Genomic DNA, 24,324 nt, shown 5'->3' with positions numbered 1-24,324 from the left:
CCAAACCGACTGCAAAAACACAAGCCAACAATTAGCTGAGTAAGAAGATAGCTGGGATTCATACGATGTCAAACCTGTGTATGATCTCAGCTGATTCCACCCAGGATAACCACAGAAAAGTTCTTCAATTAGTGCACTTGAAGACAAATGTTTGTCAACCAGTGGTCCAGAGCCACTTAAATGTGCTGCTACTCTCCCATCTGTCCTCACAGAGGATCAAATTACCATAGGGCCGAAGTGGAAAAGCGACAGACCTCCATCCCTGACAGCAGAGTATCACACACAGAGATCTGAGTGCTCTGATTAGCGGGTAATGCGTGTAATCAGGGAAACTCAATGCATGGAACTGCCTCAAACCACAGAAGACAGTGCAGCATGTTCCCTTAATTACACAGTGAAAATTCCTTGATGGTGACTGCGGGAGTGTGGGAAGAGAGATGGTGAAGTGGTTTCACCAGGTGGCACCACCTTTCACTGCAGGCTTGATTTGTAATGAAGTTTTGGCATTGTAGTTTAGTGGTTAGCACATATGCTCCAAATACTTTTAGTCTTAGTGCTCATGTGGGAAATCCAGGTTTGAATCCAGCCTGTGCATCTCATTTTGCCTGTCTGTTAGTAAATTGGCAAAAACTCCAAAAAAGAGAAGAAAGTCCTGTTTTCTGATGCACCACTTTTAAAAGGCACTTTTTTTTTAGATTCATATTAATCAGATTAATGTATAATACAGTTTATACAGAGCATTAGTTGAAAGAAAAATAAATCCCACATTTTTATGGAAAAAATCAGCAGCTGTGATTGCTAAAATTTTAGCATAAAGTGACATTGTAATTTTGACAGATTGCCCTTAAATGTACAGTACAACACGTATTTCATTAAAGTGCCCCTATTATGGGTTATGAAAGGTGTTTTTTTTTTTGCTTTTGGGAATCCCCAACAACAGGTTGACATGCATGCAAGGTCAAAAAACACTTTCATTTTCTTATAATATGCATTTATTTTTACCTTATTTGCTCAACGACTCTCAAATGATTCGCTCAATTCATTTTTCCAAACCCCTCCTTTGCGTGACACTAATCTGCGGCGATTGGTCCGATTAGTCGATTTCATTTAAAGCAGTGTTTGTGATTATGAGCAGTTACTGAGGAAACGTCTATTTTTAACGCCCCAAAAGCTGCACCTACCAACAAGTGGGCGGGCAATATGCTAATGTTTAATTTTGACGTCAACATGAAACGGCTTAAGATTCGTTTTAAAAACGACTCGTTTCAATGATTCATAGTCAACTCTTTCTTTTGAGAGGCAATAACTTTATACACGGTGCACTTTCAGATTTAAAACTTTGCAGGATGTTTTCATTCACCTGGAGCTGTGTTACACACTGCATGAAAGGTAATTTTCAAAAATCCATAATAGGGGCACTTTAACTGAAATAATGCTAATATACCAAATTACTAAAATTAGCTTTTTACATTTAGTATAACATTCATGTAACAAAAATCCCTAAAGTACATAACAGATGAGAACAAAACTTTAAAACAGTTGTTTTAATGATAAAATCATCAAATGTCAGGTGTCATTTGCATTTTTTCACTGTAAATTATACAATGCCTTTTTTTTTTACTTTCAAAAACTGTACATTCAACAGTATTTTACTGTTTACCTGACATAAACTGTCCGGTTAATTTTGTTATAGTTTTTCACTGTATAACCAATTAACTGTTTTGTACTGTAGCATTTCTACAGTAAAATACTCCAATTTCTCAGTTTAAACATTTGTTATGTTCTCCATGTTCTATTGTGAATCAAATACTGGCTCATGTGATTTGAAAATCTTTTAGTTTTCATTTTATTCAAATTTAAAAAAACCTCCCAACATTTCCGGAATTCGGGTTGTAAGAATGAAAGCATCGCCTTCAGTTCTCTAATAATAACTTTACCTCTGGAAAATTCATCACTAGAAGTTTTTCTTATTTTCTCTCTTTAGTTTTGCTCTTCTTTCTTTCCCAGTCCGAGCAGGTTCTGTTGAAGATCGGCAAATGCATGTTGACCTAAGGGAGGGAGTCAGATGAGGTATGGTTCCAGATTCTTTGTAAACACTCTTATGAGGAGCAGCTACTCCCGTGGCCAGGAAAGATAAGAGACCAGCAGCAGCAAGCACTTGTTTTAGAACAGCCTTGATCACAGAGATTACGAGCACTAACATAGCTGAGAACTTAAACATTCTGGCTTTGAATGTGCAATTATGTCAGACATCATACATCAGCGAGCACCTGGGATGAAGCCTGCACACAACAAGACAGATCTCATGTTTTGAGGAAATGTTAAGTGTGAATTGTCAAGTACTGTATTTCTGCAGTAAAGATGGGAATCCTAGTCTTAGCTCTCATTTGTTCATTGTCAGTAAACTACCTGTTGTCATTCCCATTGATGTCAACGGCAGTGGATGGCACATGCAGTTCCAGAAGTACATGGACTGGATGCTGACATCTTTGTATTACTTTACTGATTACCGTATATTGACTGGACAGTTCACCAAATAACTAAAAATTATTTAATCAACCTCATATCATTCAAAACGTGAATGACTTTTTCTTAATGATTGATTTTTTTTTTTTTCAGTGAACTCTGTAAAACTTCTTCCATCAAATATGTCAAAAAAGGTACTTTTGAGATGAATATTACTATAGATAGCTATTTTAAATGTCTTTTCATTTGTGAAAAATGAGTAGAACTTGCATTATTTTTATATATAAATGGAAGCAATATTAAATAATTATGACTAATTGTCTGAATAAATAGGAAAATATTTTTACAATCCAATTTCCAAAACAACGTGTTTGTGCTGTAGTTATTATGAGTTTTATGAATTTGCAACTATGAGAGAGCCAAGCAAATTATGTTTTTAATGGGAATTGAATCTGTTAAAGGTGTCACATCATGAAAAAAAAAAATGAAAGATGGAAATTTCTGCAACCTTCTGATGGCAGACATATGCACATTAATGGATCAGAAACTTTATTGTAAATAAAGTCCCTGATCATTCCAGTCTGACTTTAGCTGTTTATATGACACATTTCATCTTCAATTGTTTTATAAATATAACGATGGGATGGAAACTTTGCAAAGAGGCTGTTGTTGAAGAATAAGGGCAGCTAAAACCTATATACTGTGAGATGGAAAATACTCCTGAAAATAAAATTACAACTGGCCAAAGAAAAAAAATCTGACAAATCCATTATTAAAATACTATCATGTTAAATTATAGAACTTATGATAATAATGCTTGCATCTATCTCTGTGTGACCTCAGCACATCTGGGCACTGTAATCAAGACTATAAACATAGATGTGCTGTATAGCTTTTGATGGACAGGTACAAGAGTGCACATTCCATAAACTTGACATGAACTTTAGCATCAGTAAGGAAGATAGAGGGTTGCTTTGACATACCTAGACCTCAGTATACTCTGTTGGTTTTGCCCAAGAGAACTGGTCTGAGATGAGCTGTCCACAGCAGGACTTTGAGACTAATAGCTGCTGGTTGTCATTCTTCCAACAGTTTACAATTCGTGACATCATCCCGGTCGGCATGTGCCACGCCAGGCTGTTTAAAGAATCAATCAAACCATCTGTCCTAAAGAATTAGACTAAGGTGCAAGAATGCAGACTAAACATGCCTTTCTCTTCACTTTTCTTTCTTTTTCGGACTCATGGACATGTCATGAGTGCTATACACTCTCTTTTTTCCTCCTCCTCTTTTATTTCTGTCTTTTCTTTTATCCTTTTAGCAATCCGATTCTTTTTCCCTGTGCATCCACTTAAAGCCACTTGTGTTTCTTTGAACTTCATTGGATTTCTGAAGGAAGATGGATGCATAGTCACCACAAAACATTTAAAATTTGCACCAGCCATTGAAATGCCACTTTCAATTGGATGTGTTGAGCTGGCCGGGCTTGATATGCTATCAAATGAGATGTCGAGAGCCTTTAGTGTGACAAATTTGAATGAGGCTGTTTTCCCCCTTGGGGAACCGATGAACTGAGAGGCCTCGGTTATGGATGGGATGAACTGGTCCATTGAAGGCGGAAGAATGCGGCTGTGTGACATATTAGTGCTTGGTAATTATCCATTGAAATGGATGAATAAGTCTGCTGGCAGTGGTTCAGCTCCGTCATCGACAGAAAAGCCCCCTGTGAGTAAATGTTTTGCCAGACTCTAGCCGCAGGAGAATAACTGAGACAATGAAGAGCTCATCACGTTCAAATTGCCATTGTTATCTTTGGCGTTTTTTTGTACCGGCTTCTTTATGCCTTTGTGCTGGAGTCATCTGCAAGCTACAGATTATTTTGTAAAACTGCTACAGTTGCACTTTTATTGCATTGAGTACTCATTTGTTTTCTTGCACATAGATGACCATTTAAAACATCTTTAGCAAAAAAAACTGAAAGAACAATATTATATAAACAGTACTTTTGTCATAAGTATGATGGTACTCTGTGGTCTGTGATGAATAAGTAGGGAGTCTAAGCAGTTCAAACCGGCAGCATGAATAAGATGTTTGTTTTCTCGCAGCATGTCCTATGTTTACATTCCAGCGAAGACTTTGGTGTGTAGATTACACAAATCAATTATGATGTGTAAATATCCACGGTTTGTGCATTTCCCTGAAAACTTGAGTGAACACCAAATCACTTAGTGTTCATCATGTTAGTCTTTGAAGTTCTGACCTACTACACTGTAAACATATTGCAGTGGCTCTGATTCAGTGGGAAACTAAACCTTGTGTTGCTTGTCTTCTAAATTAGTGGTTTTCAACTGGCTTTGCTTCAGGACTCAGATTTTAAGTTGGACATCAAGTGGTGACAAAAATGTCCTTACACAATCTAACATTTGAGTATACTAATATTGACATCAATGCCAAAGACCCAACTATATGCAGATATTTTAATATATATTACATTACCATGTAAGCATTTTTCAAATTTTATGTTGCTTCTACCAAATAAAGATGAATTTATACCAAAATACTTGCATTTGTTTTAGACATATGGCTTCTGAAGTCAATAACTAAAGGAAATGTTTTCTCCTTCCTTTTTTTGATTGATACATCCATCCATCCATCCCTCCCTCCCATCTTAATTGTTTCATTTCGCATTGTTTTCCCCTGCTCTCTGTGACAGACATTTTGCATTTCTTTGGGCCACGGCCTACCAGAGAAAAATGGTTCTAAATTTACTATGTTTGATAATTTTTTTATAAGTTATCATTCTAATCCAAAATTCACATATTTTGCTACTTATATGGTGTTGAGACAGACGCCTATATTTTAGATATGGAGGTGTGGCGTCAGATTTCAGAGAAATGTTTACTCATGCTTTAAAAGTTAAGACTGCTCAGGGTTATTCTGGGCTCTTTATCTTGGGGCGCCTACAACCAATTTAGAAACCGCGAGGAGGAGGGCTGTTATGAGGATTACTGCACTGACTCATTGTCTCATAGTCAGTGTACTAAGAACCGTTCAGTCTTTATCTGCCAGCTAGGTTGCCATAGTAGGGGGTGAGAAAAAAGCTTGGGGGCTTTAATTGGAACTTGACCTTTGACCTCCTGTCTCCAGACACAGTTTTCTGCTAACTGTTGGGTTTCGGTTTGAGACCAGCTCTTTGTTTTTGTCTCACAATAGTTAGTTGGGTTCTGGGATGAGAAAGCTGGTCCAAGATCAGTGTAAATAGGATGCCTGTTCCAACCTAGTGCTGTCTCCTCTGATGATGCAGCTCCTCCATCAGGCCAGTGCTAGATTTCAGTTTTTGTTTTTATGAAAACAAGAGGGAGATGCTGTGAATTGCAGGCTTGTGTTTTTGATGGGAGCAGAGTTTCACAATGCCACATTCCATGTGTTGTTTCACACATTTTGGGGAAGGCTGAAAAAGCTGTTACTAATATTCTTCTTTGGTGACTAGACTTTTAAACTTTTCTTAAGTTTTAAAGAGACAGATCTCTTGTGTTCTTGTGTTCCACAGCATGAAGAAGGATAAGTGTGGAAAGACATGAGAATAAGCAAATTATGAACTCTGCTTTCTTTTATGCAAACAAATGTACAGTATATAGTCAATGTTCATCAGGTGGATGTGTCCATGTGTTGATTAAATGTATGTGTCTATGTTACTGAAGGTTCAGTGTACTGGAGGCAGGGCTACTACACAAACATGGGGTCAGAAAGCTTGTAAAATGATCCTCAAGCACTGAGAACATCCTCTTTGCTGGGGTCCCGCTACGCCTCACTTTCCTTTTCACTCTCTCTCTCTCTCACACACACACGCACACACACACACACACGTACACACACGCATTCCTCTCCAGTCACTGTGAGGGGCAGGCTCAGAGCATGCTAGAAGCCCAGAGCAAAGTCATTCAGTCGCACGGTCACACACAGAGGAAACATAGAGAGAAAGAGAGAGAGAGCGCCAGGGGAGGTCTGACAACACTCCAGACTACATCTTCATGGACGCTGTCTTGCTTTCTTCATAACTGCACAGCTGCATTTCACATGCACTTCTAGCAACAGTTTCTCGAGGCTTCAGTTTTTCCCCAGAAGACCAACTTGATGTAAAGTCAGGAAGTGTCTTGTGAGCCGGTGACCGGATCAATAATGACCTCAGGCAATGGTCCAGTCCGGACGTGATCAACACGTGCCCCAGGCCATCCGTACATCTCTGCTCGTACTGATTCCACCTGACTTTGGACTGAAGGAACCGAAGGCACCCTCAAACGAACTTTGATATTTGCAACCTCACCCTCCCCTCCAGCTCCTGCCATGTGGTGGGGTTGGTTTGTGTGCCGCTACTTGTCCCTGGCAGCGCTGCTGGTGGTAGCAGCAGACTGCGGAGGGGCTGAGCAAAGAAGAGGAGCAGAAGAAGGACTCAGAAGCTCCACAGCGAAAGCCAACAGCAGCAGCGGTCGGAAATATCACCGAATCCAACACGGACAGTGTAGCTACACTTTTATCCTTCCGGAGGGTGATGGAGGCGCTTGTCGAGACTTTAAAGCAGGCCCGCCGTACAATGCCAACGCTCTTCAGCGGGACTCACCTCAACCTGAAGCAGACTTCTCCAACCAGAAGATCCAGCAGCTGGAGCACGTCATGGAGAACTATACGCAGTGGTTACAAAAGGTGAGTTCTATTAAGTTGCGCAAAGGATGATCGTGCAATTATCGCAATTTCTGTATACACAATTATGTAGTAGCTGTAGTTTGCGTAAGCTGAGAGGAGCGAATGAACAGCTGTTCTTCAGTAGAGTGGCGAAGAGGAAAAATAACAGTGTTTTTAAAGTCTGAAATGCAAAGTTTGGTGTGTGAAAACTAAGGATATGCACGTCAGAACGGTTTACGAGTCTAAAGCCGACAGAGATCAGCACTGTTCTTGACGCTGAGCACTTCAACTGTTCGGCTGTCATCTAAAACTGTTTAGACAACAGTGAAACATCTCAGATGTTTTTTCTTAACTGCGTTCTTGGCTGATGTTCAGATGCCAGATTGTGAGGACGTGTTTTATGGTCACTGCACTATGAGTTTTGCAACAAGGCAGAGTACGAGCTTTACAATAACAGACCTGTCTTATTAGAAGCATTACGTTGGCCACTTTAGCTGTCAGAAACGTGATTTACATGAACACATATCGCTCTGTTCAGCTGCTGTCTGCTCGCACCGCACGACGTAACCGCCTGGCAGGGGAGTCTCGCTCGAGCAGCGTCTGGCTGATTTTGCAGATGTTCAGGTGGACTCCACACGTTGTGCTGATGGCGGGTTGTCAGTCACCCAGATGGTAGTCGGGCGCGCTGTCTCTTTAATGACAGGAAGTCAGGCAGACCCCCGGGAGTGCTTGAAGGAAGAGCGAGGAGGATCTATTCTTCTATTATGGGATAAGCTTTAACTGTCCTGGCAGATATCAGCACGGCTTTCTAATGGTTTCTAAAAGCATCAGCTTGTTTCCCCTCCCTATACAATCCGCCCTAGATGATTGAGAGTTTGTTGTTTTCCATAAACTTTAAGCAGCAAAGTTGATGGGAATTAAATTTATGCAACACAAAAAAAAAAATTATAAAAATTAATTTGATTAAAACATATTTACTAAACCTAAAAAGTTGGCATTTGTTTAAAATAATTATTTTATTGTATGTAATATATTTTAAATGATTAAAAAAGAAATGGAAGCATTTTCCATTAGTGGTCTCAGACATTTGAACTTCACTACATATATAGATATTTATTTAAAAATATGGTGTCATTTGTTTAGATAGGTGCATGCATTTGTGTAGCAATTTTATTCGCTCCTATATAACAGAAAAGTGCTTGAACATTTAAATTACTACATAATTAAATTTTTATCTCACTACAATTATTGTAGTTCAGTTATAATGGTTGTACCATACTGGTCAGTCACCAAGTAGTTAATGATAATTGCTTCTCAAACAGAAGCACCTACAGAAACAACCAAAGGGTTCTTGGCGTGGATAACTCATCTAACATTGACTTTGACACTTTCATTAGACAAACAAACCATATTTATCTATAACACACTCTTATTTCTCAGTATTGTGATCTTGGTGAGTAGTCTGAGATTAATTATTTGAATCTATCTGTTTATTTTCATAAAACATAACCTGAACTTTTAACACATATGATGGATTGCATTTGGAATTAGCATTGCGTTTGGAATTAATTGTGCTTAACAATGTTATTTAGATTTCTCAAACTCAATTTTCTCTTTCTTTCTTTTTATTTTCTCAAGGATAGTGTACACTGAATGTAAACCGGTTGGTTCTATAGTGTAACCTGTTTCATGCTCGGTTCATATTTGTTGAATAGACTCATTGTTACGTAATGATGGAATGGGTGGCCCTTGTCTAATTTTTAAAAACAATCTAACATGATGCTTTTAAGTAAAAGTCATGGCTGCAACATGAACACCATTCTAATTGATCTAAAGGGTTCCTTCCAAACAGTCAAATCCCACTTGCTTTTCTCAGCATTTCCATTCTCGTCTTCATTTTGCAACGCTGTCCAACTTAATTGTACTGATGGATATAAAACAGCTACAGATTAGTATTTGCAGACACTTGTAAAATCTTTTTTTAAAGGGAAAACAAAATCTCGCTTGGCTCCATTTTAGACATAGTCGGCTGAAATAATATTATGGTGCGATGGTTAAAAACAAAAGAATGAAAGAAAGAAAAATAAAAGCCTTTTACCAGGGCATGCTCGCTATCAAAAGACATACTACGTTTCAGTATGTCAAGAGTTCATAAAAAACCAATTTGGCAGTTCATGCAGTCTGAATTCTACACCAGTGAGTAAGTGGCTTATCATAAAATATAGTGAAAGGAGTATAAGCACATCTGCTAACATCAGTAATGTCACTTTTCCTCCTCACTGAGGCTATAAGCAGGAGAAAACATACTGTACCTTACTTTGATTAGACGATGTTAATAGATCTTAACATAGAATGGTTGTCTTGTTCAGTAGCTCTACTTAAGGAACAAAGTCATATTTTTTTTGTATTTGAAATGTAACAGGACAGATAGCACAAGAAAGCTTGTTTTAGTGGAATGAGCCTAATTCAGGCTAATTGTGCTTAAGGCACATGAGGATGCAGTTAACATATTTCATCGGACAGAAGATGAAGTGTCCTGCACTGGTCTATCTGTCTTAATCAAGTGAGCTGTGACTGTGGAGTAATTCTTAATACCACTCAAGCCGTAGCCTGATGAAAGACTGCAGATAGTGACTGGGCTGTTGTTGGAGGTGCGGCGGGGTCTGTGTGGGGTCGATATACGTTCACTGTGGAATTCTGCTGTGCCAGTATCCCGATAACATTCTTGTCCAGTCAAAGGTGGCTTCTGTTTGTCCAAGGATTATCCCAGAAGCAGCAATGGTCCAAAGAGGGAGACTTTTGTGGATCGACTGTGATCTTTTATCATTTGTTACAGGAAACAAACCACTTGAGGATGTAGCTAGCTATCCTCTGCTAATCTCAAATGCTTAAACTATCAGCTGTTTAATGAAGGGATGCTTTTAAACATGAGAGTAGGGCAAAGAAAGGTATTATCCAGTTCCTTGGATATCTAATCACAATTTTAAGTTGATAGTTCATCATTTACTCAACCTCATGTCGTTCCAATCCCATGACTTAATTTTTTTCTGTGGAACACAATGTCCTGATTGTTTGTTTTCATATAATCAAAGTGAAATGGATCCATTTTTTTTAAAGAAATGAATACTTTTATTCAGCAAAGATTCATTAGATTTATGAACAGTAAGACAATTATAATGTTACAAAAGTTTCTTACTTCAAATAAATGCTGTTCTTTTGAACATTTTCTGTTAATCAAAACCTAAATTTAATAATAAGAAATGTTTCTTAAGCATTAAATCAGCATATTACAATGATTTCTGAAGGATCATGTGACACTGAAGTCTGAAGTAACGGCTGCTAAAAATTCAGCTTTGCCATCACAGGAATAAATTAAGAATTTTATATTATAATGATATATATATTTACTTTGAGGATATAATTTTAAAACAACAACAAAATTGTCATTTTGGGTGAACTATTCCCTTAAGCATAAATGTTACATAAATGTTCTATCAGAGACCATAAACGTCTTAAGTCTGATTGTCTCTAAAGCCGATGGAATTCAGTCTGTGAGTAGGGCCTGAGGTCCATTTTGAGCAAAGCTCAAGCTTGTGCCGTGTCACATGTGGAAGCCGTCAGGGGACTGGAAGTGATAGATCTTCACACTCGGTGTTCAAAGAGAACTTTTTTTTCCAAGCTCATGTTTCTGAGGATAGTGCATCTTGCCAAGTAGCACTTTAGATTTAAAAGCACACATTCGAACCCTGGCCCTGTGAAATTCCCATTGTTCTGCTCGACCTTCAGTTTGGATATTGGTGACTAGAGTGAAACGGAAAGGTTAATCCCGGCACTCAAGAGGGTTTACTTCACCGAGGGTATTCATGAAGACTTTGGGCCCTCACTCGGCCACACAGCATGTCTAAAAAGCCAAAGCAGGACTGAGCTATTTTAGGGGTGACTTCCTTTGTATCAGAGTTTATTTTGCTGATAGAAGCAGCCAAAAGCAACAAGCTGGGTGAAGCGGAGTAAACGTTCACTTAACCGACTAAAAAGCTCTTCCTTCCTGTTTCATAGCTTTTACACGCACCAGAACAGTGCCACGTTTATCTGAGCACCACAGAAAGATGTTGTGAGAGGTGAAAGCAAAACGGTGGTGAATAAATTCTAAAGCAATACATGTCACCATTTCTTTAAAAAAATAAAAACTTGAAAACTAGCCTGCACTGAACATGTGATTTTTTTTTTTTTTTTCCCAAGCAATTTTTTAAATGATTTTTAAATATTTTATGCTGCTTTTTCGAAGTACTTTGCCCCAACAGATTTCATTGGGGTCATTAGGCTAACTCAGCCATGTCTGTTTGATAAAGGGCAGAGAAAACCCCCTGAAATGTATACCCTAAACCCAAATGAATTGGCCACTTGATGTCTTCCTAATTTTGTAAATGGACCTAACTCTCTGCCGCCTCATTGTAGGCCGCTTAATGTATTTATGAGGTCAAATTTCCATCTGTGACTTTAATAAATTGCCCTCTGGTGCACACTCGCTTTAGAATTAATGTGAATTTAATTGTCATTTTATTTATGTTAGGAGTTTTGGGCTTTTGGTTTTCCAAAAATGGCCTCAGGTTAAAAGTTAATGTGTCCTGAATAAAAATGAGAATGTTTTGTTATATCTTTTGGCATTAGTGTTGCCCTGGAGTATTTTCTTTGGAAAATGGTGTTACTGTTGGCATTAAAAATATCCCTTTAACTTTTTATTAAAATATGGTAATTTTTGTTAAAATTGTTTAGGACAAGAAATAGACATGGACATTTTTCAAACCTGAGCCTTTTCTTTTCCACTGTATGTGCGAGCTTCTTTTTTAACTTTTGTGTGATTTAACATAGGTTGTTTTTTTTGTTTTTTTTTTGGACATCTAGTGTAATTAATAACATTTTGAAACAGTGCAAGTGTGCCATTGATTTTAGAGATTGTCAGATGTTTTTACATATTCCTTGTGCATTCAGGATTTTTGGTTTGGACCCTCAACTAGTTTAGAAACGTAATTTAACAGTTTGAATGATTAAGAATGCTCTGAGAAAGTGTAAATAATATTTCTATGATCCTCAAAGCAGATGAGAATTTCTTAGCTTGACTAAGTGTACACTTATACAAATTAGATATATTAGATATATTTCCACTTCTGTTCTCTCGTTCATTACAACTAGAACTGTGTGATGTTAAAAACCTAAGAGACGCTAAAAAAAAAAAAAAGGAGAGAAGAAGGTCTCGGTAGGATGGGATTTCCTGGATGACCCATTATGTGCTACTTCTGAGTGGGGTCCCATTGCAGCTGTTGCTTTAGGAATGACTGTCTTCATTGGTCCCAGTTAGCCTGAGGTCTCAAGACCAATATTTCAGGCAATCTAGTGTTTAAATACATCAACTTTTCCATGAAATCAATTCAAAACATCAGATCAGTGGATGAAAGAGTGCTATGGATGACTCTTGGGCCAAACTGCAAAATTGTTGAACAAAGAGAGGCAGATAAGTAATGAGCAATAATGTAACCCTCCCTATGGGAAAAGGAAAGAAGACTGAGTCAAGAAAGAACAGGAAATCACAAATGTGTGTGTGTAATTGTGTGGGACAGAGTATTTGGATGAATTATATTTTCTCTTATCACTCTCACATTAAGGTTTTTGTAACACTTGTGCTGTATCCGAGCCACAGATCTTGCTTCTTACTAGACACATCCCTGCCAGAACTCAGGGAGTAGTTTGTTTTATCAGTTTTCTTTTCTTTTTTTTATGATCTGCACAATGGGGTGAAATCGCATATTAAGTTAACTGACGTCAATCTTACATTATGATCCATTAAAAAGATAAATTGGTCTGTAAGCTTAACCTATGTTTTCAACTGGTCTGTAACTGTCACAGCTTACAAGTGATGGTGCAAGATAGTTGCAGAAAGCTCGTCTTCAAACCTTTGGGTGATTTAAAGGGATAGTTCACCCAAAAATGAAATTCTGTCCTTGCAAACTGAGTCCGAAATTTTCGTATGCAATTTTCCGTTTTTTTTTTCTTTTCTTCGTATTCGTCATACTTTCCTATCAAAATGCTTGCCATGTATGTGAAAACGCAGAAAATCGAACCTGGTCTGAATTTTTTTATGATGAACGAAAGTTTCAGAGGCAGTGTGTAAGTGTGATTGACACAACGTGAGATCGCATTTATTGTTTAGCGTGCAAATATTTCGGACGAGAATTTCAGACTCTGTGTGCAAAGACCTTTATGCCGTGTGAAGGAGAATTGAACTAGTAGTTTTTGTACATGCAGTTAGTCCCCACGTTTCATAAAAAAAAAGTGGTTCATATGACTTGTTTGCTGTATTCCAAGTGTTCTGATGTCATATGAAAGCACTGTGTGAGAAAAAGACTGAAATTTAAACTATAATAAATACCAATCGCCAATAAACCTGCCATGTTTGTTCCAGTGAGTTGTTAACCACTGTAACTGAATCATTTATTCAGTGAGCTGTTCTTGAAGATTTTGAATCGGTCCAATTCCTAAATGAATCGTTCCTATCCATTTTGTGAACTGAAACTGATCCGACTCAAAGGATCCAAGAATCACACATCTATAATGAACGTATAAATGAGCGCTAATATCAACTTAAGTTTCAGTCTATTCCTGACACAAAGCTATCAGATGGCTTCAGAAGAACTGATATATAGAGCATAAATCGTATGTACCACTTTCATGATACTTCAGTGGCGCATTTGTGTCTTTTTTTTTTTTAACTTGAAAGCCTCACTCCCTATTCAGTGCAAAAAGCGACCAGCAGAATTCTTTACATTTCTCTTTTTGTGTTCCATAGAAGAAAGAAAGTCATACAGGTTTGTAACAACGTGAAGGTGATTAGCTGATAACAGAATCTTCATCTTTGTTTGAACTATACCTTTGCAGAGTAGCAGCATGTTTGCAGCCGTTTTCCATTAGAGGAGACTTTGTCGTCATGTCCTGACTTTCAATAACTGTTTTCTTACGTTTTAACGGAGGCACAAGAAACAATCTCGTGCTTCATACCTAAGCGGCATGTGGTTGGATATTTTGTCTGCATTGTGGTTTAGCGGTTTTCGGCCACAAATGATGTGACACCCACAGCCCCTCACATCCCCTGCCCCTGTGCTCCTCTGGGGTTCATCTGAACCCTGGCCAGCATCATGTTTGCCTTGTCTGGGCCCTCGTCCAGGCTTCTCACATTCCACCTCGTACCAGGGGTGTGGCTGTCAAGAAGGACTGCGTATAATTGCAGAAGACGGCGATATAAGCCCCTCACCTCCTCCCTCACTCTCATCAATCTGAAAGCAACCCGAACCTGTGGTTAATAGTAGCGGGTCAAAGATCGTTCCACATTATGCCATCAGAGGTGGAAAACGGCTGCAGCTTCAATAAATAGTAACTGTATGTAATTTACATTCAATTACCCTTGTGATGGGGAGGCACTTTAAAGTATTAACTGCACAGGTAAGGTCTTGACTCAGTTCGCTGAGTATTTTAATCGCCTCTTGGGGCGAAAGTGATATTAGTGGAGATTTCTGCATCAAAAGGAATTGCAAAGGTAATGATTTGCTTCTAAACAGGTTTTCCAAACACTGCTGCAGCAAACGTCTCTCTCAGATTCAATGCTGCTTGCTAGTCAAACCATTTCATGAGGTCTGTAAATTCAAAATTTCATAATATAAAGCTAAAAGTGCAGAGCAGATAAAAGTATATTAAAAGCATAGATGTCAACCATCAGGCATTGGCAGGAAGCCACATCTTGTTCCGCACTCCTCTTAAAATGCTGAGAGAATGCATGAGGAGAGTGCATTACTGAGTGAAGAGCGTGTGTGAATGGATCTCTGGCTTGTGTCTATAAGACTGATCTTCTGCGTGTCAGTGTTTTGACACCCGTGTGTCATTTACAGATCTGTTCCTGTGCTCATCTGAGAGGTGGAATACATGCAACGTGCACAGAGCCACACTAATAGCTGTTTAAGGGCGTGCAGGCTTGCGTGGATAGACCTGGTTTTAATCGTTTTCTCTTATGCAAGTTATTTATGGTCTTGTCTACCAATGCAAAAGTCTTTCTTCTACTCCCTCACACTTTCCTCCCGTCACTCTATTTTTGCATTCCTTTTTTCTCCCCTCTTTTCTCCCCTCTGCTCGGCTACAAAACAACTTGCACAGACACAAAAGGGGCCTCTGAATTATACAGTGTTGAATAGTGTGACAACACAATGCCACAAGTGAGGCAGCAAGTCCCCATCTGTGCCAGGCTGCCCATATAGAGTTCAGAAGGGATGTTAGAGCTTGTCATCTATGGGCTGATTTCTGTCTTTCTATGTATGCAGTGTATATGCATGCACAATTTTATGCACTTTTACAGAGAAAAAATAATAAATCATCAGACCATTGCATTGGAAACAAACTGTACTGATGCCTTGAGACACCAAAAAAGAGAGAAAGTCCTGGGGGGAAAAAAGGAGGAAAGTAGTATATTTATTGGCATATTGTATATGCATCATTAATTTTATGTTCATTTATAATGTGTGTGTTTTTTTTTAAATGTTTTCTCCATGTTTTTTTTTTTTTCTTTTGAAAATTATATATTTATATACTTTAGATACATTGTAAATATATAGTAAAAATTATAGCAAAATAAATATCATTCATTCATTCATTCATTCATTCATTCATTATTCAGCTTTATTCAGTTATCCAATACTAATAATGCTGTTATTTTATTTTATTTTTTTATTTTTTTATTTTATAGTCATCAGAATGATCTTTTCTGCTTAAAATAAATTCCAGCGTGTTGTCTCTGTGTGATTTACTCAGATATGTCCATAATCGGTTAACTCCGACAGCAGGCGATTGTCTGTTTGGGTTTTTTTTGTGATTAGCTTGGTCATGTTTGGAATTACAAGCAGACAACCAAGTTCAGCATGACTTCTTTCACATTTGCCCAAATACCTTGGCAGCCATATAAAGCCTCATAGAGCTGCCAGTACATTGCGTTAAAATGCTGTATTTTTCTGGTTTGCCGTGTGATAAGTTGCAGTGAGCACATACATACAGTATTTCCACAGCAAACACATCTATTATAGGTCAAATACATCATGCCAAGCTCAACAAGGCAGATAAAGTGCCAGTCATCCACATTGTACACAATACCGCTAGCTTGCTGTTTTGAGTTCTGCACTAGCTGTCTGTGCAATTCCCCACTGGGACAGTTCTGCTGTGTGCTTTGGAGACGTCTTTTTTTTTTAAAGTACCAGGACAGACGCGCCATGGCAACAGTGATGCATGTCTCACCCTTGCCCACTGTTTGGAATAAGGCAATCAGTGCCCCATGGCCAAGTTTTGATGTGAGAAACTGTTGCTCTGGCCGAGAAGTGTCCAGACTACGTGCAAATGGGCCATGCAGGGTGAGAGCAGGATCCATCATATAGTTAAATCACATCATTGTATCTGCGGTGGACACAATATTGTCCTGAAAGCCTCCCCGGATTATTTATGAGGCATTTATCAAATGCACCACATTCTGAATTTTATATAGGCATGGATATCCTTGAAAGGAAATGATTCTTTGGGAAGGTTCTCCTCAAAATAGTTTCTGGAATAGACACCTCTCTCCAAATATTTTTAAGATAATGTTCCTCAATGTCCCTGTGTGATTCTGTACTGAGTAGAGCGTTTCCAAGGGGATTACCAGGCCATTGAAAGTCACATTCCTCCTGTGATCCATCATGGCAAAAGTTCCCATGATCAGTTCTCATTTTTGGAAATCTGAGGTCTGCTCTAGGGCTGGTATAGGGCAAATCACTGGTTTCCAGTGCGGTTTGTTTGTTGTTTCCTTTGTTTTTTCGAGGGTCGGGTAAATGCTGACATTTCCTCTCCCATATGTCCAGATACACATAATTAATCAGGGTAATTCAAGGAAATCACAGTAATTTGAAAAACCAACTTAGGCAAAAGAGATATGAGTGGGGTTTTGTAATTTGAGCATTTGAGCAAATACACAGTCATACACAATCTCATTTGGAAAATATTTCTCCACTGTCAACGTGATTTCACATGAGAAATGCAGAGTGAACATAAATCCAGTTAATGCTATATGGCATTCCCTTTACAGTACATGTATCTGCAAATTGATAAGGAGTTTTTTTTTTTTTTTTTTTTTTTGAAAGCTGTTGCAGGGTTATCAGGGTCTACACTTGTGGGCCTTTGAGGGTGGACACTTTTGAGACTGTGATTCCTTCAAAACACTTTTCTTACAGTCACTAGTTTATTTAAATTGCCTACAAACAATATCTAACAAAACAAACAATAAAAAATAAAAAAAGGTCAGGATTAAGTCATGGCAATGTGTTTTTCCATTACTTTAACTCATCAAATTAATTGAACTCATTTTAACTTCTTTTTTTTTTTAAGTTGCATGAGATTTAGCCCTTTTTTAAAGGTCGGTTTAATATAATTTAAGTTTATATGACTTATACCGCTAGTTTTATTATACCTAAAAATATAAGGCAGCAACTGAATGTTGCTTTTTAATTATTCTTAATGTTAATTATATTTATTAAATTTAATTAGAAATGAAACTGAATTTTATTAATGTTTTCTATATATATTACACACATACACTCACGTTGGCATTTGTGGTTTACGGGGACTCTCCATAGGCGTAATGGTTTTTATACTGTACAAACTGTATGTGCTATTGCCCTACACCTAATCCTACCCCTTACAGGAAACTTTGTGCATTTTCAGATTTTCAAAAAAATACCATTTAGTATGTTTTTTTTTTAAGCCTTTTGAATTACGGGAACATAGGCAGTGTCCTCATAAACCACCATCAAATTGTAATACCTCTGTCATACCCATGTCATTAAACAAATTTGTGCCCCCCACACACACACATTAAATATTTTCATACATTTAAAAATTCAAATTTCAAAAATTGAAAGTCTGGGACAAAGGTAACAAAGAATATATTTACAAAGTAGAATAAATTGTTTTATACCTATAATCAAAATAAATATAAAATGATAAAATCAACCCCTTGGACATAAAAGTGCCTGTCATTGATTAAACAGCTTTTTGTATTTGTGCAGCATTTACAGTATATTGGGCTCTAGTATGAGTAATCACTTTCTAAAGATGAAATAAGACTTCTACAGCTTGTCTAGACAGACACTAAAAATCCATTTACAGTTTATTGATAATAATAACAAGCACATGTCCTCTTCACGCTACCAAAATCAAAAAAGACAAAAGCAAACATTTCTCTTGGAAGCTGTCTTCTCATCTCTCACTGAGTCAAAGCAAACAGCCTTTCCATCTTCTTTCTGTCCCACACGTAACTTCATGTTTTTAAGACAGGATATCGAAAATTAATTCCTTTTTGCTTTCGTTAACCTCCAGTGCGTTCTCTGCTTTATTGGGTTTGGTGCACCAGATCTGCTCTCTCATCAGATGGGCTCTTTTTCTGTGTTTGTGGTATTTATAGAAGAGAACGTATCAATTACAATTGCCTTTGGTGTCTGGACAGATGAAAATGAATGAGTTGAAAGAACACAGGGCTCATGCTTTCCAAAAGGTGATCAATGATTAAGATATTATGGATTTATGAGTTGCTTCAGTGTTTAAAGTCGAGTCTGTGTGCTAGTAGGAGATCTATCCTCCCTACAAAAGCTCAGTTGGCAATGACTTTGTGCAGATAGAGTTACCAGCCCTCTTGGCATCATTGTTTGTTCACACTGCGTTTTGGTAAGCAATGTAATCTTGAATATATCAATCCATTTTAATGCTTTAGCAATGGATGAACTCATCTTCTGTGATCACTGCTAATATTATGAGACATTTGTGGATTTTTTTGTTTTACAGTTTTTATACTGTATACATATTAGCTTTTTGTGTCTGTGTATTAATCTATGAAAAGTATGTAATAATAATATATATGAACAATTTATGTAAACACACACACACACACACACACACATAAGGTAGGAAAAGGTGTGTTAAGACACAGAGACACGTAGTCATATTTTCCAAAACCTTATTTTGTTTCTGTAAAGACTGATTTGCATTTTTTTTCCTTTTCTTTTTCTCTTTATTTTTAAGTCATATGTTTAGATTGTGATGGCTGCTTTGACCAGTGTTGATTTTGTTTTGATATTGTGTTTCTGCGCATCCAATTGGCATATACATTTACTTCTTTTTGGATTTCACTTAAATATTTTGCAGTTCAATACCCTCCACAGACTTTAATATAACCTCTGCATTGTTTTAAAACAACCATATTATGTTTTAGATTTCTATCTAAAGTTTCAAACCACATTTGACACAGAAATTAGTAGCCTACTTGCATAACAATCAAAGGTTTCCACAATCACGCATTAAAATGAGCTTTTTTATTGGAATTGAAATATCAAGCCTGGCTGGAGCTCTGCAACGAGGGACCCAAATATATCCCAAATATCTCAGGGATTTGTAACAGAAAACAACTCCAGCTGGGAATATGCCAGTTCTCAAAATGTTATGTTTTACTGCCGCTGACAAACTGAAATTACAACATGGCTGACTGTGCCATGGCACCCGGGCACTGCTTTAAATTGTTTGGGAGATGGTTGGTTTAGATTTACATTGTGCATATAAACTGTAGCCTTCGAAGAATGCAGATAAATATAATTTAGTGAAATGATTACAGTTGAATATAGATCCATTTGCCATCTGTGGCAAATTGATTGGTTTGTTCTCATTGGTTGATGGTGGTCACATTTTCCAATGATGAACCAAGCTTAGAATCGTTCTCTAGCTATGCAAACTGTCACTAGCTATGCAAGCTACACATATACACAGCTCCATATTAAAGGGTTGTTGTTGTTGCAAACTCTTTTTTTTTTTTTTTTTTTCATATAACACTGAAAGAAAGTTTTAAAGAATGTTCAGGCTGCTTTTTCATACAGTGAAAGTGATTTGGGACAGACCTGTTATAGACTCGAAAAAAGTGCATCATGCCACTCATGCACAATATTTCAAGTCTTTTAATGTTCATTTGATACAGTATCTTTGTGTGAGAAACAGACTGAAATTTAACTCATTTCTGAAAAACATTTCTGTGGTCCCATTCACTTTCATTGTAAATGAATGTGAAAAGTTTGGCATTGGTAATTTGGCATTTCTAATTTCTGATTTTTTTTAATTGTTTTTGAAAGAAGTCTCTTACTCTGTCAAAAGCTGTATTTATTTATTTATAACAATAAGAAATATTATTATTGTTACTTAAAATAACAGTTTGCTAATGTAATATATTTTAAGATGTTTATTTATGGCACATCAGAATTTTCAGCATTGTTACTCCAGTCTTGAGTGATTAGTGATCCTTCAGAAATCATTTTAATATGTTGATTTAGTGCTCATTGATTTGTTGGAATCATATCTTATTATCAGTATTAAAAACAGTTTAATGGTTCTGTGGATTTTTTTTTTTTCAGGATTATTTGATGAATAGAAAGTTTGAAAATGGAATATTTAGTAACATTGTAAATGTTTTGACTGTCACTTTTGATCACTTTTTTAATCCTCGTTGAATAAAAATTAATTTCTTTCAAGGTAAAAAAAAAAAAACTTTTAAACAGTAGTGTACAGTATCTCAATATTTACAGTAGGTGTCTTCTGACTCTTTGAGCTTTAGAAAATCATATTGAATTGCAAGGAGCAAGAATGTGGTTTTCACATTGCGAGAGAGAACAGGCTATATATTTCACTGTGGATGTTTCACATGGTCTGCTTGAGTATGTTTGTGTGTGTGTGTGTGTGTGTGTGTGTGTGTGTGTGTGTGTGTGGGAGAGAGCAAGAGAGTTCCTTGAAGGAGTGCTTGTGATTGAGTGAAAGTCTGTAAACTAGCCCTGGGAATTGAGGTTGTAAAGGTTAACTGTGTGCCCGGCTTTAGCTATTACAGCACAACATCTGTCTAACACTCAACTGCATTATATAACTCGCTGCTTCACAAGATCATATAGACCCGCCACAAAATAAAACCTGAAGAAACAATCTTGCATGATGTGATGCAAGTCATGTCCAAGAGCACAAACGGTCTATATACATGGCCACTGAGTAAATTCTAGCTTTGCAATAACTTGGTCTTATATAACAATCTGAGTGTGCTGCTAATTCAAGCCTAATTACAGATACAGTAGTAACAGATAATTTGCACAACCTGCAATTACTCTTAGCCACAAGCGTCAGAGGGTCTTGCTATACCACTCAGAACAAGACAGAAGAGATAAACCAGGTTCAGCCAAGGGTTTCCCTGTGAGACCTCACTTGACCAGGTTGAGCTTCACCCCAAGTGCTGTGATGCATCACACTTTACCCTGCCATTTCAGCGGATAGTATTGTGTATTTTTTTTTAATTTTATCGGTCGATATTGGATATTTAATTATGCGTGCACATTTCCCCTGTTATTATATTTGAAACAATGTTCTAATGTTCATTTATACTGAACTGTGAATTGACTTGCAAAACAGTATTTACAGATAATGTATACACTACCATTTAAAAGTTGTTTTAAGAAATAATACTTTTAATGTATGAAAAAGAAAAATATTGATGACAAAAAAAGAAAATACTTTTATTCAGAAAGATTGCATTATGTTGATCAAAAGTGGCAGTATTTACATTTATAATGTTACAAAAGATTTCTATTTTAAATGAATGCTGTTCTTTTTACGTTTCTATTCAAAAAAGAATCATGGGGGAAAATGATTACGGTTTCCACAAAAATGTTAAACAACACACAACTGTTTTCAGCATTGATAATAATAGTAATAAATGTTTCTAGAGCACTGATTTCTGAAGGATCATGTGACACTGAAGACTGGAGTAATGATGCCAATAATTCAGCTTTGCCATCACAGAAATATATTATATTGTAATTACAATTATATTGTTGATTCATATCCTCAGTCCTCTCTGTGTGTAATTGAATGCTTTACTGCAAAAAAAAAAAAAAAATCTTTTCGAAGATAAATTCATCTAAAAATGAATTGCCCTGCAAGATACTTGAGTATGCAATTTATCAAACATAGAACTATTTGTCCAGTATGGTTTCTAAAAGCTTATTGTAGTTGATTGTTTATTTAAACAGATTGTTTTAGAATTAACAGACTCGTAACAGTGCTTTGAACTCTCTTAAACTCCAATAAACAATGTTGGACAGAAACAGGGCTGATCGCGCCACTACAGCAGTCAGAGCTTGGCGTCATGGCACCAGCCGTAGTCGTTATCACTGACCTCAATGTCCATCATGTGACCCGACCTGTAATTCACAGAGCCCTATACGTCTACTGTCCTGTGTCAACTAGCAGTTAGGGAGATATTCCGTTCTGTTGGGTGATTTTCTTCAGCACACAGAAGGGTGCTTTAGTGGCTCTTTAAGCAAGTCAGGTGTTGTGGCTCTCTAAATGGGTAAAACCCCTTTGTCACCTCCACAGCTTGAGTAATGTGCATTTTTATGATTCTGGGAAGGAGTGTTTCCTTTTTTGCTGAAGGACTTAAATTGTGATACCTGTATATATTTCTTTTCTTTTTTTGCATGGAAGCAGGAATACTGTATTTAATTTGATTAAGTAACAATTATCCAAAGCAAATATAGTTTAACATTGTATAGTTTTTTCTTGTTAGATTTTTTATTATTATTATTATTATTAATTCAAGTGTATTCAATAACAAAAATAAAAATAAAAATTCAGAAAAAAGGAAGAAAAAAAAACTGCGCCATTTAAAGTTTTTTTTTTTTTTTTATTATTCTTATCTGACTGAATGAATCTTTCTTATTTGAAACTACAAACTAAAATTTATTATCATTTGTGCTTCAGTGCTGTCATTAAAAGCCTAATTTATTCTTAATGTCAGAGCCAATGGGTAATCACATTTTTATTTCCCAGTATTATTATGCACAGTGAATGCAGTTATATTATTATCAGTACAGTACTTACAAACAAATAAATTACTGCAATCATGTTATTGATACTGTTAACTATAAAAAAAAAAATGAAAAAAAAAAGAAAATGAAAAAATTTATTTTTTGGTCATTCATTCTTGCTGTACTTCTATTTGTTTCACTATTATTTTTAAAATGTGGAAAATAGCACTAATAAAGTTTGTAATGTTTTACATATTTGCTGCAGTTTTGGAGAATGCGAAATGTTTTAAAAGCACGACTTTATACAGAATAACAAAATAATAGTCTAACAGGATCTTGGCTGCAATGGGACATTTTGACCTCTTAAATTTGGGCCTCTTGAACATCACTCAGTAGAGCAGCCCCGTTCACCTTCTCACGTCAGTGCACTTTGCAAATAAACACAATCAATCTGCAAGTCAAGCGGTAAACTTTACTGGCTTTAAACAGCATAGTGATATCGATATAGACGTGACTGCTCTCGGGTCAGATTTTTGAGTGCTGATATGGCTGACCTTGACTCATTTGGCATGACCCTCTGCTGGTGGGCAGCTGTGAGATGTAAGCCAATCCCCCAGGTGCAACGGGTTCGACGGGGTCCTACACTTGATCGCACTCTGTTCTATCAAAATCCTGCATGTGTGAATGTGCCTTTGAGACAAAGTGCAGGTGACATGTCTCATTCTGTCTCAGTGTTTTTCTTTTATTATTTATCTTTAGCTCAACAAAGCTTCGCTTTCATCATTACATTTGATTTTATTTTTCATTACCAACGCTAGTATGCTTTTAAATGACTCAAGCCAATTGAAAAACTTGATATTTCTCTTTCTATACCTCATCTGTTGTCTTTGGGTAGGCACGTTTATTTGTGAATGGAAGTGGGAAATAACCATACACCCACTAAAGCCCTTTACTGCTTCCTCTGATATTTTTACACAGAATTTCTGTTTGTGTAATCTTGATTCTCCTTCCTTTGTTCCGTGCAGGACACCCGCTAGTTTAGAGCATGACACAAGCGAAATTCCCTCAGAAAGTCAAAGCAAAGGATTTCTAGGCTAATGTTTCTCCAGGCCACCAGAATAGCATCCACACCCTTCTGAAGGTGACTTAACTCGCACTCAAAGTTTCAGCCAACATTGTTTCAGAGTTCAAACCTCCGTTGCCTCTTAAACTGGATTAGAGTCAAACACTTTATCCATAG

The 24,324-nt window shown here is 37.0% G+C and overlaps 1 protein-coding gene across 1 annotated transcript in view; it reads left to right on the top strand.

Annotated features, from left to right (window-relative positions):
* The first annotated feature begins 6,383 nt into the window (after positions 1-6,383).
* The window catches only part of angpt1 (angiopoietin 1), a 52,998-nt gene continuing 35,057 nt past the window's right edge, over positions 6,384-24,324 (top strand). The window contains exon 1 of the mRNA XM_058753080.1: positions 6,384-7,167. Coding sequence (XP_058609063.1) covers positions 6,811-7,167 — 357 coding nt within the window. The 5' untranslated portion in view covers positions 6,384-6,810. The remainder of the gene's footprint in view (positions 7,168-24,324) is intronic.

The sequence above is a fragment of the Onychostoma macrolepis genome, chromosome 19 (genome assembly GCF_012432095.1).
Source record: "Onychostoma macrolepis isolate SWU-2019 chromosome 19, ASM1243209v1, whole genome shotgun sequence".
In the NCBI taxonomy this organism is placed as follows: Eukaryota; Metazoa; Chordata; class Actinopteri; order Cypriniformes; family Cyprinidae; genus Onychostoma; species Onychostoma macrolepis.
Note: the sequence above shows the minus strand (reverse complement) of the source record. Positions and strands in the feature narration are given on the sequence as shown.